The sequence below is a fragment of the Cyprinodon tularosa genome, unplaced genomic scaffold, assembly GCF_016077235.1.
Source record: "Cyprinodon tularosa strain WSP-4 unplaced genomic scaffold, ASM1607723v1 ctg34, whole genome shotgun sequence".
NCBI lineage: Eukaryota > Metazoa > Chordata > Actinopteri > Cyprinodontiformes > Cyprinodontidae > Cyprinodon > Cyprinodon tularosa.
In genome coordinates, this window is record NW_024039052.1 from 1,850,922 (window position 1) to 1,867,631 (window position 16,710).

At 38.1% G+C, this 16,710-nt stretch overlaps 1 protein-coding gene across 1 annotated transcript in view; it reads right to left on the reverse strand.

Moving 5' to 3' along the window:
* The window catches only part of nbeab (neurobeachin b), a 248,792-nt gene that overhangs the window by 138,660 nt on the left and 93,422 nt on the right, over positions 1 to 16,710 (reverse strand). Inside the window, exons 14-27 of the mRNA XM_038294440.1 lie at positions 13,181 to 13,260; positions 10,772 to 10,834; positions 10,099 to 10,196; positions 9,583 to 9,675; positions 7,631 to 7,739; positions 7,459 to 7,540; positions 7,250 to 7,373; positions 6,686 to 6,878; positions 5,608 to 6,588; positions 2,946 to 3,163; positions 2,594 to 2,747; positions 1,381 to 1,389; positions 905 to 1,085; positions 59 to 147 (exon numbers count right to left, since the gene is read on the reverse strand). Of these exons, the coding sequence (XP_038150368.1) occupies positions 59 to 147; positions 905 to 1,085; positions 1,381 to 1,389; positions 2,594 to 2,747; positions 2,946 to 3,163; positions 5,608 to 6,588; positions 6,686 to 6,878; positions 7,250 to 7,373; positions 7,459 to 7,540; positions 7,631 to 7,739; positions 9,583 to 9,675; positions 10,099 to 10,196; positions 10,772 to 10,834; positions 13,181 to 13,260 (2,474 nt within the window). The remainder of the gene's footprint in view (positions 1 to 58; positions 148 to 904; positions 1,086 to 1,380; positions 1,390 to 2,593; positions 2,748 to 2,945; positions 3,164 to 5,607; positions 6,589 to 6,685; positions 6,879 to 7,249; positions 7,374 to 7,458; positions 7,541 to 7,630; positions 7,740 to 9,582; positions 9,676 to 10,098; positions 10,197 to 10,771; positions 10,835 to 13,180; positions 13,261 to 16,710) is intronic.

Consider the following 16,710-nt stretch of genomic DNA (forward strand, 5'->3'; position numbering starts at 1 on the left):
AAGAGGTTGAGATATAATATTGAAGTTGTTAAAAGTTTAATTTTTCATTATATCATACCTTGCAGGTCACAGTATTTTGAAGGATTTCCTGCGTCCTGTTATGTCTCTGTCTAAACTCTAGACAGTTCCTTACAGCCATACAACACACTGTGGACAAACACACCAAGAACACAAATAGGGTCTTATTTCAGAATCAACTGAAAAAATGTAATTTTGATAACATGCATGACCTCTTTAAACCTAATGAGTTATCTATGATGGGTATTTGATCCAAGCTGACAGGAGAGATGGGCAGGAGTGAAATCAGCAGCCAGACTGATTTCACACTAAAGCGGTGATGAGAAACTGTTTGTTGGGAAAAAGGACATTGAAGTCTGAAGGCGATTTGCCATCCTGTACACCACATGTCAGAGTTAACAATCAAGCAAATGCAAACATACACATAAACCCACAGGCACAAACAGACAAGAATGAAGATGAGACTGTGTACAAACAAATGTCCACCAAAAAAGGCCGACTGAAATGATTGAATTCTGAATGCAGCAATTATGTTTTTGTTTAAGGATAATTCACCATTTGCAAAAATAACACTAGTACTGGAAACCAGTCTCTCTCCTCTTTTTAAATTTAAAACTAAAAACAGCAAAGGAACCATGTGCATTTGAAAATATAGAACACAAATACCAAAGGATCCCCAAATTAATTAGCTCTGCTGATCAAACAGGGGATTTAAAGGGATTAGAGGAATTATTATTATGTGAAGCGAACACTATTATAGTACCTTTCAACTCAATTCAATTTCTGTTGTACATGCATGAATGAATGATATTGTAATTCTCCATCACCCCTTTGCATTAGCTGACATTCAGTCAGCAGGAAACGGTCTCAGGCAAACAAATCCTACCCAGTCGGAGGCACTGGCGCATCAAACCACCAGAGGACATATTCTTCTCAGCCTCAATCTCACTGAAGTTTAAGGAGCTTGAAAACACCAAAACATCCACCATCACCATGAGACGGGACAAGAAAGTGATGGCTGTTTCTGAGGACATGCCCTGCGATGCCTCAATATTCTCCAACTCAGCCTTGAAGAAATAAAAAAGAGAATTACGAATGCTAAATATGTATGTGACAAGTTTTCAGTTGAACCGATATTCATTACCAAAATCATGCAAGGGACAGATATTTGGGAATGAACACATCAGAGTGACATGTTATTGCAAATTAAGAACTGTGTAGGTATTGTTGTGGTTATGAAAACTATTTGAGAAAGCAGACACAATATTAAAATAAAATAAGTTGGAGGGGAAGTAAGAGGCTTATCTAGAACAACAGTGTGCAAAATTAAAAGAAAAGATGTTAAAAAGTATAAGTACTGACCTTGACAGTCTAGTTATGAGCAAAAAAAAAGATAAGAAAGGCGCTTAAAATCTTTTCTTTTCCTTTGAACTTATACAAACGTATGAGAGAGAAACAAGGAAAACAAAAATGACAAAGTTCTTTAAGGACAAATATCATTATACAAAATAAATGTGTTTAAAACCGGCTCAAAATTGGGATGATCAAAGGAATGGAATAACTATCTGTGTACCTACCGGTGAATCTTAATAGATCACAATTTCATTAAAAGTTAATTTATTAAATAAAAATGAAACAAATATCCTGCATAGATTTATTATTAACTAGAAATCAAAATGGCCAAAAAAAAAAAAAGTTTGTCTTATGGGGAACCCCATAGAGAAGCTTACTTGATCAACTTGATGAACTAACAGATAGTCACTAAAATGCTCCACAGGGAGTATAGGCTATAATTGATTATTTGTATAAAGCTCTCTCTTCAAAAAGTGCTTATTTTACACACATTTATAAAAACAATAATAAAATTAAAAGTCTGGTTGATGAGTATACAGCTAATAAATGGACTAGAGTCAGCTCAGTAACAGCCACCAGAAAGAGATAACCTGAACACGTGGAAAAACCATCACATTCCTTGGGGAAAGTCACTGGTGAACCAGAAACAATTCATGAGTCTTGTTAGGGGGGGTATACAAGCTGGTAAACTTAATGGAATGTAGATTTTAATTTCTTGCTGGGTTTAGCTGTGCTTCACTGTGGTTGATGGAAATTTGCCTAATCTAAACCACATAGAAAATCTAAGGGATACTGTAAAGAGGGCAAGGAAAACACAACAGCCAAGCTACAGGCCACTATTAGAGGAGCCTAGATTAGTCTTCCCTAATACCTCGGCAGAAACACAGGCTGATTCAAGCCATGCCAGATCACAACAGTACAACAGTTCAAACAACAGGAAAAAATTTTTGTAAAATATCATAATAATAATCCATTGTTACTTTTTAAAGTATGATGACAGAAAGTAGAAAAAAAGAATCAAATTACACTCCGTAACCAAATCACTTAAATAAAATAACTTTTCAATGATTTTCTTATTTATTAAGATTCAACTATTTAAAGGTACAATTTCTCACAAGCATTTACATCCTATGGCTATAAATTCAGTTGTGTGAAGCAGTTGAACTTATTGACCACTAGATGGCAATATTTCCTTTCACAAGATCCAGGCAGATGCACTTACAGAAGGAGAGGTGGCCGCTGAAAGAAGGGGCAAAATCCCTCCACAGGCGATGATTATGTTGTCTACCATTTGGGAGATGAGATGGATGGTGTTGTGGACAAAAATGATGTTTTCATTACTGTTAACAAAGTCCATGACAGATTTGGTGCAATTGCTGTAAAAGAATGTGTGGAAACAAGGTTATTACATGAACGTCTGTTTTACATTAAATCTATTCATTCCAACCTTTTTTTTTTTTATGCTGGCATTCATCATTATGCAGACCCTCCCCTTCAAAATAATTATGGGATTACCCCTTGGATCATGTTCAAACTCATCCATCCCTCTAGTTCACATGATACACTTAACACACCTTCTCCAGGCATGGACGTCACTCTCCAGAGCAAATAACAGGTCAGTGAGCAGTCTCTGGTGCATGGGTGACCACTTGAACTCCGGAATGCGGAACATTGTAGTGCGAGGACCGGGGCTGAACTGATGTCGCTGCTCCTCCATAATGGGAATGGCCCTAAAGCCAAGGTCCACCCGTACGTCCTTTTCCATCTCAGAGACTTGGTGTCCCTGCACACTCTGATGAGAGGCAATGTATTACTAAAATAAATACAGCCTACTGTGCTTATAAAGTCAATGCATGTTATTTAGAATGAAGAAGATGGACGGCAATCCAATTGATGTGATCATGAACCAAAAGATAAAAAACAAATGTCTAATTCAATATGAAAAAGCTGATGGTTTAAAGTATGTAGTTACATAACATCTTTTGCTGGTGCAAAGAAGTATAATGAATGCTCAATAGGGCTCTAATATTATAATGATGAGTCAGCAAAGTGCAGCATAAAGCCTTTAAGAATATCAGCAGTGAATTCAACATGAGCTATTATGAAATTGGAGGGAAAAAAAAAACACTTAAAAGTGAAAGCTTCATCTAGCTGACCCACTATCGGTGACCCAATCTATGAAAAAAGCACCTAACCTCTAAAAGTGAGTACAGAGTGGGGAAGAAATGCACAAGTCCCAAGTGACTATTGCAGAATAACACTTTGCTTCCCCCTCCTTCATATTGGTTCAGTTAACTATCTCAGCAACCCAGTTTCCTAAGTCTCGAAGGGATGACGCCTGGTTGCACTAGGCCTTCCTGTCCCCATTACATCCACCATACAGGGAGAAAATGATCTCTGTGACTGTTAATACAGAACAGTCCACTGAGAGCCAAACGGTGTAACAACCTCAGTCTTCCTGTTTAATTTCCAATTAGACTCAGGAGCGGTCGTTTTGTTTTCTTTTAACTTCCGTGCGTTTAAAAAATAAGCAGTCTTATCTGATAATTTGTGTGCAAATTTGCAGAAAAATAGGAAAAACTGAATATTGGCTGATAAAACAAGAAATGTCTGCATTTTCTTTAAAAAAACAAAAAAACATTGACTTTCTAAACGAGAAGATGACCTGTGAAATCTCTGAGTTGAGGAAAGGTATTCCAGCCCATGACAATTAGACTACATTCCACATTATTGTTTTTTTGGCAGATATTTATCAAGTTACCCTACAGGGTTTCTTCTGGATTAAGAAGTTGGGCTGTATAAGGACACTCCATAGACCTAGACTTGTAGGTCATGTCATGCAGTCCAGTTACTGGTTTGTTTGAAGTTGTTGACTACTTAATACAACAATATCTAACATATGTACTGTTTCAAATGATGTAACACAAACTCTTTAAATATTATAAAATATAAAACAACTAATCTTTGATCCTTTGTACAGGATTAAGTGGACAGCACCTCATGATGCCTGAGGCATAAACTGAGTTAGGTTCTGTGTTTTGGAGTTGTCTCAAGCACTACTGTATGTACCTAGAGCCAGAAAAGCAACCTTGCAGTCTATCAAATGTTGTACAATTTGTCCTTTGTCCTGTCAATGCTTTCTCTTACAGTGCAACCTTTTAAGGATGTTTTTTTCCCAACAGTAGGAGCTTGCAGGGGCTTTGTGCCAATACCTGGATACAAAGGCTGCACAATCTCCTTGATAGCAGATAAATTTGTTATTTTACTCCAGGTGGCAGAAGCAAATAGCAAAGTTGTTTCTGGCCAGAAAACTTCATAAGAGCTAAACTGGAGAAGTTCTTCAACAATTCCGCTGATTTGAGCATTTATAAATGTTATAAGCAGAAAAACTTACAATAAAGAGCATAAACTAGCACTGCTAATTAAGAAAACAATTAAAATATGTGTGAAGAACAAGCCACAGGATCTCCCAATCCAGAACTACAAGAACAGAATCATGTTGCTTTGTTTTCTGCTTTCCTGGTGAAACCAATGCAGTTTTCTGCTCATTCAGAAAGTGAATGGGGCTTTAATGTAGGGGTTCTCCCATTGTTACAAAGCTCACAGATTACTGCACACCCTCTGATTTCCCGTAGTATTGTCTGAATCTACACAATTTTAGTCTTTTCATCCATCCATTCAAATTGTAGTTTGTTTGTTTTTTTGTTCAATTTACTTAAATATGTTTACTTTTTTTATTTCCATGTTAGAGCATTTTGGCTCATTTCAGCTAAACCTCCAACTATTTTATGCACATGTGAGTGTGTGTTGTTCCCCTTTTATCATCATAATAACCCAAAATGCAACAATCTTTTTCACAAAACCTGGAAAGACCTGTTTTAAGGTATGATATTTGCTGCATTTGGCTGTTGAATAAGGACCAATTCCGACTCTGTTGTTTTGTTTTCTTCTAAGCATGAATAAACTCTTATTGATCAAACTCCACACAGTTGTTTTTTCGATGAACAATTCAAAGAACACACTGAATTACAGGGAATCAGTTTCACGACTGTTGAATTCTTTTTTTTTTTTTACACCCAGTAGTAGATTATTATCCATAAAATAACATAATTTACTCCAAAACATTGATCTAATTGATATGATTTGTATTTTTGAACTCCTGACATTTTGAAAAATCTGTACGATTAGATATAAAACAAAAAACTTTATATGAAACAGATCTATGATAAGACCAACCTGTGTTGTGGCTGTTGTCTGAATCTTTTTAATCTCCTTGTCTTTCCCATCATTCAACCTTGGAGCCTCAGAAGTGTTGCGTCTTGTCTCTAGCGCACCATTGGTGTTACCAGCAGCCAAGGCTTCCCCTTCAAGTGCTGCTGTCCCATTAGAGGTCAGTTGGGTTTTGGAAGAGGTCTCAGTTTCTGAGTTCTTGCTTTCAAGTACTGTTTTAAGATCAACCTCATGCTTCTCCATGATGCTGGGTAAGGAGCTACCTTTCATGTGAGCCAGAAGGCTAACTTCATCTCTAGAAACGGTGCGAGATGGAAGTTCTGAACTGGGTAGGACTTGAGGCTCAGCTGGAGTCAAATCAGGTAAGAGATTGTCTGCTAACCCGCTTGTCACCTTGCCAAACAGAAAATCTTTACTGTGCGGAATGTTGTCCTTCTCGTCATCCAATGTAATGAGAGGTGCAGCATTTTGATTATCCATGTTCCCCTTTGGCAACAGCATACTGCTGACATTGTTGTCAAGCTTCTTCACAGCAGCACAGTAAACATTGTCCAACAGAGACTCTACTTCAGCCAGAGACCCATTCTCAGACATTGCCAGCGTTTCAGTAGACAACTCAATATCATCCATCTTTACTTCTGTAGCTTCCACCTTTTCAGCTTTGATGTCCACCAGAAGGTCGTGAACTTCAACTCTGACCCCGTCTAATGCATCCCCAGCTCCCTGGAAGTTGTCCTCAGCCCCTTTTGTCCCGGTCAGCAAGTTGTGGGAGTCAGAACTCTCGTAGTCTCCCTCACTTTCGGGGGTCTGTGAATTATCATCTATTTCTCCAATCTCAATCACACTTTTGATGCTCGAGGCCTGAGCAGACAGACCACAGATAGTGCTGACCAAACCCTTCTTCCCTTTCTTGATATTATCTTCCTCCTGACGCTGGTACTCTTCATACATCTTTGCCAAATATTCTTTGTGTGCCTCATATGTCACCTATAAAGAAATTTAAATAAAATCCCCTGAACATGTATTCCTTTACTTTACACATTGGGTAAAAGTCAGCGTTTATCCTCCTTTGGGCTATACTTACCTTAGAGTGGGCTATAGAGAGAGTGTCCACCCACACACGCCATCCTCCCCATTCGTACTTGATGGCATGGTAAAGCAGGATACGGAATATGTTGTACACCATTTCAGTGATTTTCTGCTCTTCTGAGTTTTTGGGGTTGATGTAGCTGAGAGAAAACATCCAGTCTTGCCATACGGAGCACTGCAAAAGACACCTGTAAAATCCAAGCCATGAATTATTGTGCTTCATGTGAGGTGAATACGATATCAACAAAGATTAGACAACAGTTGGCACAACTGTGTTTTGCCAGTAGATAGCAGTCACATATGGTTTTGTGATCAAATGCATTAATATGGCACACACTTTGCATTGCAGTTTTTGTCAAAATATTTAATTGAAAAACAGGTACCTAAATATGAGTATGTTTTGTCAGATTTTAACTTCTTTTATGTCATGACTAAGGCTACCTTCTTCTTATAGTCTATATCTAAATTTCATTGATCCTCTGCCTTTTCTCTTTTCTTTCACTGATCAGATGGATAGCTAATAAAGCGAGTGAGACAAATGTGATCAAAGTTTTCTCACCGCCTGTTGTCTCGACTGCTGCTGAAGAGTTTTATCATATCTGAAAGGAAGAGTCGCCGAACCTCCATTAGTTCTGCGCCAGGGGCGGAGCTTTTCAGTAAATTTGCGACAACCTTGAGAATCACTGAGAAGAGATGCAAATAAAAATCCGTTGTCAGTTCTCAGTATCAATAACTGTTGGATACCCCTCCAAATCCCAAAGAGCTTACTTGGATTCTGAATCTTGACAGTGGAATCAGGCTCAGGATGAGGTTTGTGAACTACCTGCGTGCAAACCTGCTCTGTCAAAATCTGAAATGAGGAGTATTGAGGATACTTTCATCACATTCACTCAGATTATAATGACCTAACATTTATGGGGAAAAGAAAATGTATTGTTACCTCATAAAGGGTGTTGTATGTTGTAACAGACACAGTGTTGGTGTGCAACATGAGCCTCTCGCCCAGCAGAGAAAAAAGGCTGTGTGTGTGCATGATTTCCACCTTCCTCCTGTTGAAACACACACACGTACAGACAGAACGGTGAAGCAGTGTGTTTGGAACTTCCTACGCCACTCAAATCACTGAGTGCCATCAGCTTGCCTCCCTAAGCTCATCCACAGGGAGTCAGACTCTAGAGACAAGTGTCAGGAAAACCGCCAGCTGTCATAAATTGGGTGAATTTTGTCGTAGGTGTATAGGACAAAGAACTTAGCCTGTCACCAGGAGTGGCTCAAGATATTGAGGTATACTACAGGTGAATAGGTTCAACTATGACAAACTGAATAACAAAGGCTGTCAGCCAAAGCTTCTTTGTTCGACTTTCCCCCCCCCCACTTTGTAAAGCTTGGAAATTGGGCACTTAGGAAAAGAGTAGCTACTCTTTAAGCTGCATAAATATGGAAATTTGAAAGAGGAGCGCACACTTATGATGCGTAGCTTACTGATGTGCTGTACAGTACATGTCTGTTAAAAGAATGTAGAGAAAACAAAGTGAAGCTTTTTATTCACAAGACGATATAGAAAATAACATGTAATTTCTGACTGAACATATTTTAAGCCGACATTTAAGGCTCAAATGAAGCTGCGCTGAAATAAAAGAACACTATATTAATAATTTTTTAAGAAAACATAGACTCTGTTTAAAAATATCACATATTTATTTCTATTATTTTAGCTTTTTTCATATTTTTATTAATAATAATACAAGGAAGGAAAGGAAGGAAAATAAAATAAACACCCAAAGAAAAAATTAACAAATATCTCTCTACTAAACATTTTGCTTTGGTACCTTATATGGTTCTCGAAAAACTCACCATTTGTATGAAGAAACAGTTTGTTTTTGTTTTTCTTTCGTTTTTTTTTTACCAAAGCAAGAACAAACACTGATCACTTCAACTAGATCAGTATGACAAACAATATCAATGAAAAAATTGTCTTCTAAAATAACTTGAAAATAAAACACTATGAGGAGATTAACAAGGCTTTTATTTCTGCCTGCAGAAGTGTAACAAAGCCTTACGCCTCACCTTGTTTTCCATTTAGCATCAGCCCTCCCTGGCCACTGCTTAGAGCACGGCATCACCACTTATCCTCTATTTTTACTCTGCAACCTTCATTTAAAACAGCAGTTCTTATCCTTCATGACCTGATCTGCTGACTTTCTAGTGTTACATTTTTGGAACAGTCTTTTGGGCCTCCTCCAATTGCACTAGGAAATTATAAAAAAAAGCTAAATATAAAGACTTTAGTTTGGTTCAGTTTATTTACATGAACAAGCTTAATTTAGTCTTATCTGCAGGCTATATATGACACCAACAATTACAATTTATATTCAGAAATACATAATTAAAACAGTCTAATATTTTTATATATAAACCTGTAATTAATTATATACATTGCAACTTGTAAAGCACATTGATAATCTCCAGAGCAAAGTTCCCTTCTTAGCAAACATGCAGCAACAGTGGATAGATGGATTAAGTCATTATTTACAGGAAACAAAAATACTATTTTCCTAAATGAATGTTAACTCTTTTTAAATCTATAGAGCATACATTAAGCTGCAACAATAAATAACAAGATGAGACTTTCCATAAAAAAACAAAAACAAAACAAAACATTCAATTAATTATTAAGGATGTTGAGGACAGCAATAGTTGCAGGGACATTTTTTAGCCTGGTACTCCTCCATGGCAGGACATACAGATGAAGCAGGAATTTACCAGCCAAGGGGTGAGATAAAGGCAACAAACACTATAAATTCATTAACCAATCAATTAAAAAAGATTGATTACAACAAAAGTTAAGTGTCTAATAAACAGTCTGATTCATAGCTGATTGTGGTTACTCACTTGTGTCCCAAGTGCTTCAGAAAGTATCCAAGTACTTTGAGGGATTGTACACGAATGTTTTCACTCTTTGATGCCAAGAGCTTGTAGACTACCCTGGAATAAACACATGATGCAAATTAGCCTCTAAGCATGGTCTAGAGAGATTTAACTGTAGCCCTCTTGATGAAGAGGCACTTCACTGGCTGGCTGACAGCCTCTTTCTTTTAGAGCAAATCTGCATAGTATTATATGGAGGTCCAAATAAATGCATCAGTCATCTTTTATTTTGAATAAACAGGCACGGTCTTAATGTATGTTCTACAACTCAGCTAACATGAGGCAAATTTGATCATCCATTATTGTGAAAACAATGAGTTAATGTATCAAGCTTCTATTCGGTTTTATCCAACATACTGACTGTTTTTGTGCTCATTTATTATACAAATTCAAAGTAATGGTAAACAGTGCTTAGATGTATTTAATCAAATCACCATGTGTGCCTAAGTAATGCATCTTGCATCCTTCTGAGGGGCTTACCTTATTCCATTCCTCTGGTCAAAAGCAGGGATCATGGAAGCTGGGTGCTCAGACATGAGGGCTACTACCAACTGCAACACATCATGCAGGTTCTCGTCCTGTAGGCAAGAAATTATAGAAGCACAGTAAGAGACAAAAGAAGGAAAATTAAAAGTAAATAATGCACATAGAGGTCAGCAGTTTCTTCAGCTGCTTTAAGCCTTGCTAGAAGATATTTTCCCATTTGTTAAGAGTCAGGAAATGCACTAAACTTCCCCAACAATCTTGCTTTTTGGTGGCCTGCACTTCACCATAAAGAATGCAATCTGACACTCAGGGAAGATCTCTACCTACCTTTAGGTGTAGAGGTATATGTCACTGTTCATGTTCTAGGTAGGCAAACAGTTCCTTAATCCCCTTATCAATAGAAGTACTGGCAAATATAAAAATCCCCTAATCTGTAGAGGTCCAGAAAATATGGGAATTGCAGTTTTATCACTAACAGTTGCAGAATCCGTAGCTTAGCTATTGCAAACAGAGAATGGCTGAGAATGTGCATTGCACACAAAATCGAGTTGCTAGTTAAAACAAACTGCTGATGGAAGAAAAATTCTGTGTAAAAAATAAGGCCAAGGGCAGGAGAGTGGCATAAAACACAAAGTGAATCCCCTTGAAGATAGAAAGAGACATGTACCTCCTGCATTGTTAGCAAATAGTTGAGGATGTTCTGTAGTTCATCCTCCTTCACACCTCGATCCTAAAAAAAAAGCAAAAAGTACCGTAATACAATAGATTGCATCATGCACAAGGAGGATAGTCTAAAAGATATACAATAATAGTCTAACAAAAGTCTCCTAGGTATTGATTCTGTAAATAGCAGCATGTCAACAAAGAAAATTAAAAGCTTTTCTAAGTTGTAAAATCTCAATGTAGTAATCTTTGACTGGGCTGAGAGCTGATCTTTTTTTCTCGAGTAAAACATTTGGAATAAAACTCTTAAAATAAATTAGAGTGAAATAGCATTTCAAACAGTACTATAATGTTTGCAAGAACTTAAAGCCCCAAACTGTTCTAGATTTGTCTAAACAAACAGTCACCTATAGGAGTGTTTTTAACCAATCCCAGGTACTGATTGCATTCTTTAAGCCTTTCCAATGTATCAGACGTCACTGAGAAACTTCACACCCAATATCTGTTGTTGGTACAAAGTCAGAGATTTCTCAGCCCAAAACTGAACCAAACACTTACTTGGGGTTTGAAGGGCCAGTTTAAAACAATCACGGACTGGTGTTTTTTAATTGTCTTATAAAAATCTATTTTACACTCTGTGCTTGTAAATCTGTTGCCCTGATCTGGGTTTTCCATTTAGCATCTCAGCTTTTTCCAGCTGGCACTACGCCATGCATAGTAAGAGACATAAATGGGGGGCAGAGACATTACATTTTTTGAGCTACATTCAGGTACACAGACTCAGCTCTTGTTTAACAAAGGCACATAACACTACTCCCTAGATCTCGTGACTCAAAGCCCTTTTTTTTTCTGAAACCAGCTTTTAAACTTTTTACTCACATTCTGTTAAACATACAATTAACTTGAACCACATTAACTCATGTTTAAACAAAAATATGTAAACCTACTTACATTAACATACCACTTAAGCAGTGTTCTTGGCGTAAATTTACATACATTTTTGAGTATATGGAAAACTGTAGCAAATACAGCTTTAGAAAAAGGATAAAGTTAGTTAGTGACAGGTGATGCTTTGTGAGAACAAACCTGCTTTTTTAAACCAAGTTAACCTGTGCTAGGGTTTAATATTACACCTGGACCACAGAAGTCCGGTTTGGAATAGACAACAGTAAATTTAGTGAGTTATTATGAAATGGATTGTCATTTTCTGCAATGTAAAGACACTGACATTTAAAAAAAATATGTCCTCACTGCTCACTTTCCTAGTTTTTTTTTTTTTCTTTTAGCTTGCTTTGACTTTGAGGACAGTGCTGTTGATTCAACTTTGTGTCAAAAAGACACATCTGAGAGTTTGGACCATATTTACATTTTAGCGTCCCGTGTTTGCTGTGGATTTCTCAGCAACACATCAACAATGTGAATCCCCTGTTCCCCCATATCACAAAGCTGCTCTATTGCATTAAAATTGTGGTCACCAATGGAGAAGAGTGTAATTATTTTTATGTTTATGAGAACAGTTTGAAACCCTTTGAGATGCGTAACACGACGCCTAACACTGTTGAGGTTGCCATGAAAAGATATGCAAACTATAGAAATGGCCATTAGCAATTGTTAAGCAGGCTGTGGCAAATTAAACTGTACTCAGGAGCATTAGGTCTGCTATGAAAAAAACCCCACACAATTACACCAACATCATGATACAAGGCAGGGTGAATCCATGTATTAACATCGAATCCTGAATATCAATTCAGCAGAAATGGGAAATTAGCATAAAAAAAGTATATTTTGATGAGCCCCATTTGATTTTTACCCTCAGCTTCCTGTTCTTTGCTGAGCTTCAATGTCTCGACGTATTGGAAGTTCTGAGATAGTGTTCAGCAAACCTGGTTGTAACAAATTTTAATCTGAGCACTATTCTGTCTGTCTTAAGCCAATGTGCCCACTGACATTAATAAGGCATATTTAACTGTTTTTCAATGGATATCTTATCTTATGTAGATGCGCACAAGTCACAGAAATAAATCAATTTACACATCCAGGTTGGAAATGCTGTTGGGTGATCACTGATTGTGTTAAGAATATTGCGCTGGGATTATTTTACTGGTTAAGTCCCATTCTTAATTGACATGCATTTATTTGTGACTTTCTGTTTCATTAAATGAAGCATAAAGAAGATCAATGCAAAAAAATACCAAAGAAATATACGCACAGCAAAAAGCTAATGTATCTTATTAATAATCAATAGCTAAATATGTGACTAAGATTTATATAAGAGCGTCCCATTTCCAGGATAACTGGTAAAAACAGAGGAACAGAACAGTAGACCATTTCAAAGGATAACAAAGACAAAATCCCTATTTTTCTCAGTGCAGTCATGTGGGGAATCTGATGTATGAAGACAGGTGGGATATACCTTCAGAATGAGTTGTTTGAGGAAGAGAAGCATGAACGCCCGCAGAGAGATTACTTCTTTCTGGGTTGGCCTCGGCCCATCTGTGGTTTAAAAGAAAATGAACGGAATAATGAAAAAAGAGAAAGAAGATATTTTTCTTCTGCTGTCAATTTTTAAGTCCTCTTTCAAAGCTTTCTTTGAGCATGTCAAGAAATGCAGAATAACTTGGAACTTTCTGAGATAAAACCTTGGGTTTAGAAACTTTACATTTAAAAATGCGTCACAGCAGCCTAACCTAGTTTTTCTTTTTACCATTACTCTTCCTTTGGTAATGAGAAATACATATTGTAGAATTAACCTCAGCATAATTAATGTTAAAATTTGAGCGTCCAAGGTCCGTCCTCATTGGACCTTCGTGGTTAGGATGTTTCTCTGTTTTAACACACCTGGTGCAATTTACTGCAGTTCAAGAAACCAGTCATCAATACAAATCAGGAGTGTAGAGACAGGGAAATATCTACATAAGTCAGGAAACTGTCCCTCTGGGACGGGAGATGGGCTTCCCTTCTTTAAAGGAAAGCAAAGGCCATTTGGAGTATTACTGGGAAGGTCCTTCATATGATTCACACATGGCCTTTTAGTGGTCAATATCACCTTATAAGAAACTGTAATTGCTTTGAAGGCTTAAGGTCAGTTCAAAATTTGTAAGATCAATATCTGTTTCCTATAAACCCACAGAAGATCATATATCTGATGAGTTTGATGTAAGGTGTGTGCATCATATGAAAATCAAGGTACATTTTGGGTCATGACTTTTATCATGTCTAATATCTGTTCATTGCTGCTTTTGGCTCAATGATAAACTTCATTTCATTAAAATGTCGAGCTTTTCTGTTTAAAAAAATGATTTCAGGTGCACAAAGTTAATAAGCTATAACTACGAGCAGATAAACAAACACAAACACAACAAAATAATTATTATATAAACATAAAAACATAAAACGCATGACCTTTGTTAGACTAGTCTCACTGTTACAGAAAGGTTTTCCATACATATTCTGGCCATATTTCTTTGTTTATAGGTTATTTTATCTTATGTCCCTCCCATGTATCAAACAAAACATCCAGACAGAGAAAATACTCTGACAATGCAGAGCTATTTTACGACGTTAGTCGGGTTAAATACAAAAACAAGAAGCAGTTCAGAGAACATTGGTCCCTTTGCTGAGCTCTCACTCCACTTCTTCCAAGTCCTGATAAACTCCAACCTCTGCCAAAACTGAACACATGTTTATTAAAAAAGGGGCCTGATATAAGGGCAGCAGACACCTGACTATCCTGCTACTTCTGCCGGTCAATGTAATCAATGACGAGGCTCCCTGAGGTGGGAGGAGGAAGGTATAAGCGCTCCTGCAATCCGACACTGATTAATAGCAGGAGAGAGGAGACCCAACCGAATGGATTAAGCTTAACATGAAAGGGATGATAAGAACATTATTACGACAGCCCCCACATCTAAGTTATTCACAACCAATTATGATCACAAACCCTGCACAGCCCTTGTTTCAGGTTCAGACTACTTTAATTCCTTCATCCCAAAGGCACATGAAGAACGAGTTTATTAAAAAAACAATTTATGTACATGTGATTATTAGAAGAATTTTATTGCGGCTTATGAATGATAATAAACCCGAGACAATAACATTTGTCCTTTATGCTTGTACTAACCTTTGTGCCTAAAAAGATTTATTATATGTTAACGTCCTGTGCTCTTGGTAATAAAAATCATAGTTTTTATTATAGAAATAGCAGGGAAAGGCGTATGGGATGTAATAACATATGTATTACCGTATTTTCACGACCATAAGGCGCACCGTACTAAAAGGCGCACTCTCAGTTATGTGTCCCATTTCTGTATTTAACACACACATAAGGCGCACCGGACTATAGGGCGCGTTTTTTATATACAGGTACATGTCCTCTACTACCTTTAAATACCTCTACTGCGTATTTAAAAATACAGCGGGGGCAAAACTGAGTATGACTGTGCTTTATTCATGTATTTATTACAAAGTATTAATCAAACCTGGCAGCTGGCCGTGAGACAGACCAACATCGCAGATGACACAGCGCTGTGATCACTCCTAAATTAACTTAAAATCCTGAAACCTGCCGACGGAATATGTTTGCTTTTATTACCGGTATCCTGGTGCCTGCAGTTTAAATTATTTAGATGAAAAACACCTGCCAGCAGCCGCGTGAACCCGGAGGCTGCCCATCCTAGAGGCTGCTGATGAAGGAATTTCTACTGTCGGTGCACCGCTGGTATGTGGGGGTCTGAGCGGCTCCGACAGAAATAGATAATCTGGATGAACTGACTGCAATTATTAAGTTTTCAGGTGGACTTTCTCACTTAAAAACATATTAAAACTACTTTATTCCCACTGATCACAGCAAATATAGCTGCAAGATTTAGATTATTTAGATGAAAAAACACCTGCCAGCCACCGCGGTGAAGAGGAGGAGACCCGCCCAGAGGCTGCTGTTGAATTAAGTTTTCAGTTAGAAAAATAGAGCGGGAGCAAAACTGAGTATGATTGTGCTTTATTCATGTATTTATTTCAAAGTATTAATCAAACCCATCAAAGTCATCATCCTCTGTTTCTGAATTAAACAGCTGCGCTAAATCACACATGCCAATTTCCCCTTCTTTGCTGTCAGAGTCACTTTCCGTGCAGCGCGGCTCCTCAGAAATAATGCCGGCTTTTGCGAAAGCTCGAACAACAGAGCCAGCAGACACTTTAGTCCAAGCATCTACAATCCATCCGCAAACGGTGGCGTAACTTGCCCGGCGCTGCCTTCCACTTATCCTGAAACTGTGGTCTCCGTCTGTCATCCATCGCTCCCACGCCGCTCGCAGCCTTACTTTGAACGGCCGGTTCACACCGATGTCGAGCGGTTGAAGTTCCTTTGTCAGACCCCCCGGGATAACGGCGAGCACAGCGTTCATTTGATTCACCTTTTTTTCACATCGGCTGTGAGATGGGCACGCAGCGATGGTGATGCTTGGAAAAAACCACCTGGTCTCCTCACATACACCTGCCTCAGCCACGCTTTCATCATCTCCTCATCCATCCAGCCTTTTTCATTTGCGTTCATATGTCATCAGAGCGCTGTGTCTGTCTCGCTGTCAGCTCCCAGATCAGCTTCTCTGATTGGTTGATGCGGCGCGTCCAGCAGCAAAACTTCAATTTTTCCATCTGGAGCAGCAGCAGCGCGTTGGCGGTGCGTCAGATGCTTAAACGCTGCGGGACCTTTTGCTGCACCTATACGCGCGTCAACCATTGACTTTGCATGTAAACTCGCTGCTTCTGCTGCACCTGCTGGGTCCGGTTCACACCGATGTCGAGCGGTCGAGCACAGCGTTAATTTGTTTCCCCATGTTTTTCACATCAGCTGTGAGATAGGCACGCATGGAGTTACATATTAACAGCGATGGTGATGAGTGGAAAAAAACCACCTGGTCTCCTTACATTCAGCCACTCTTTCAT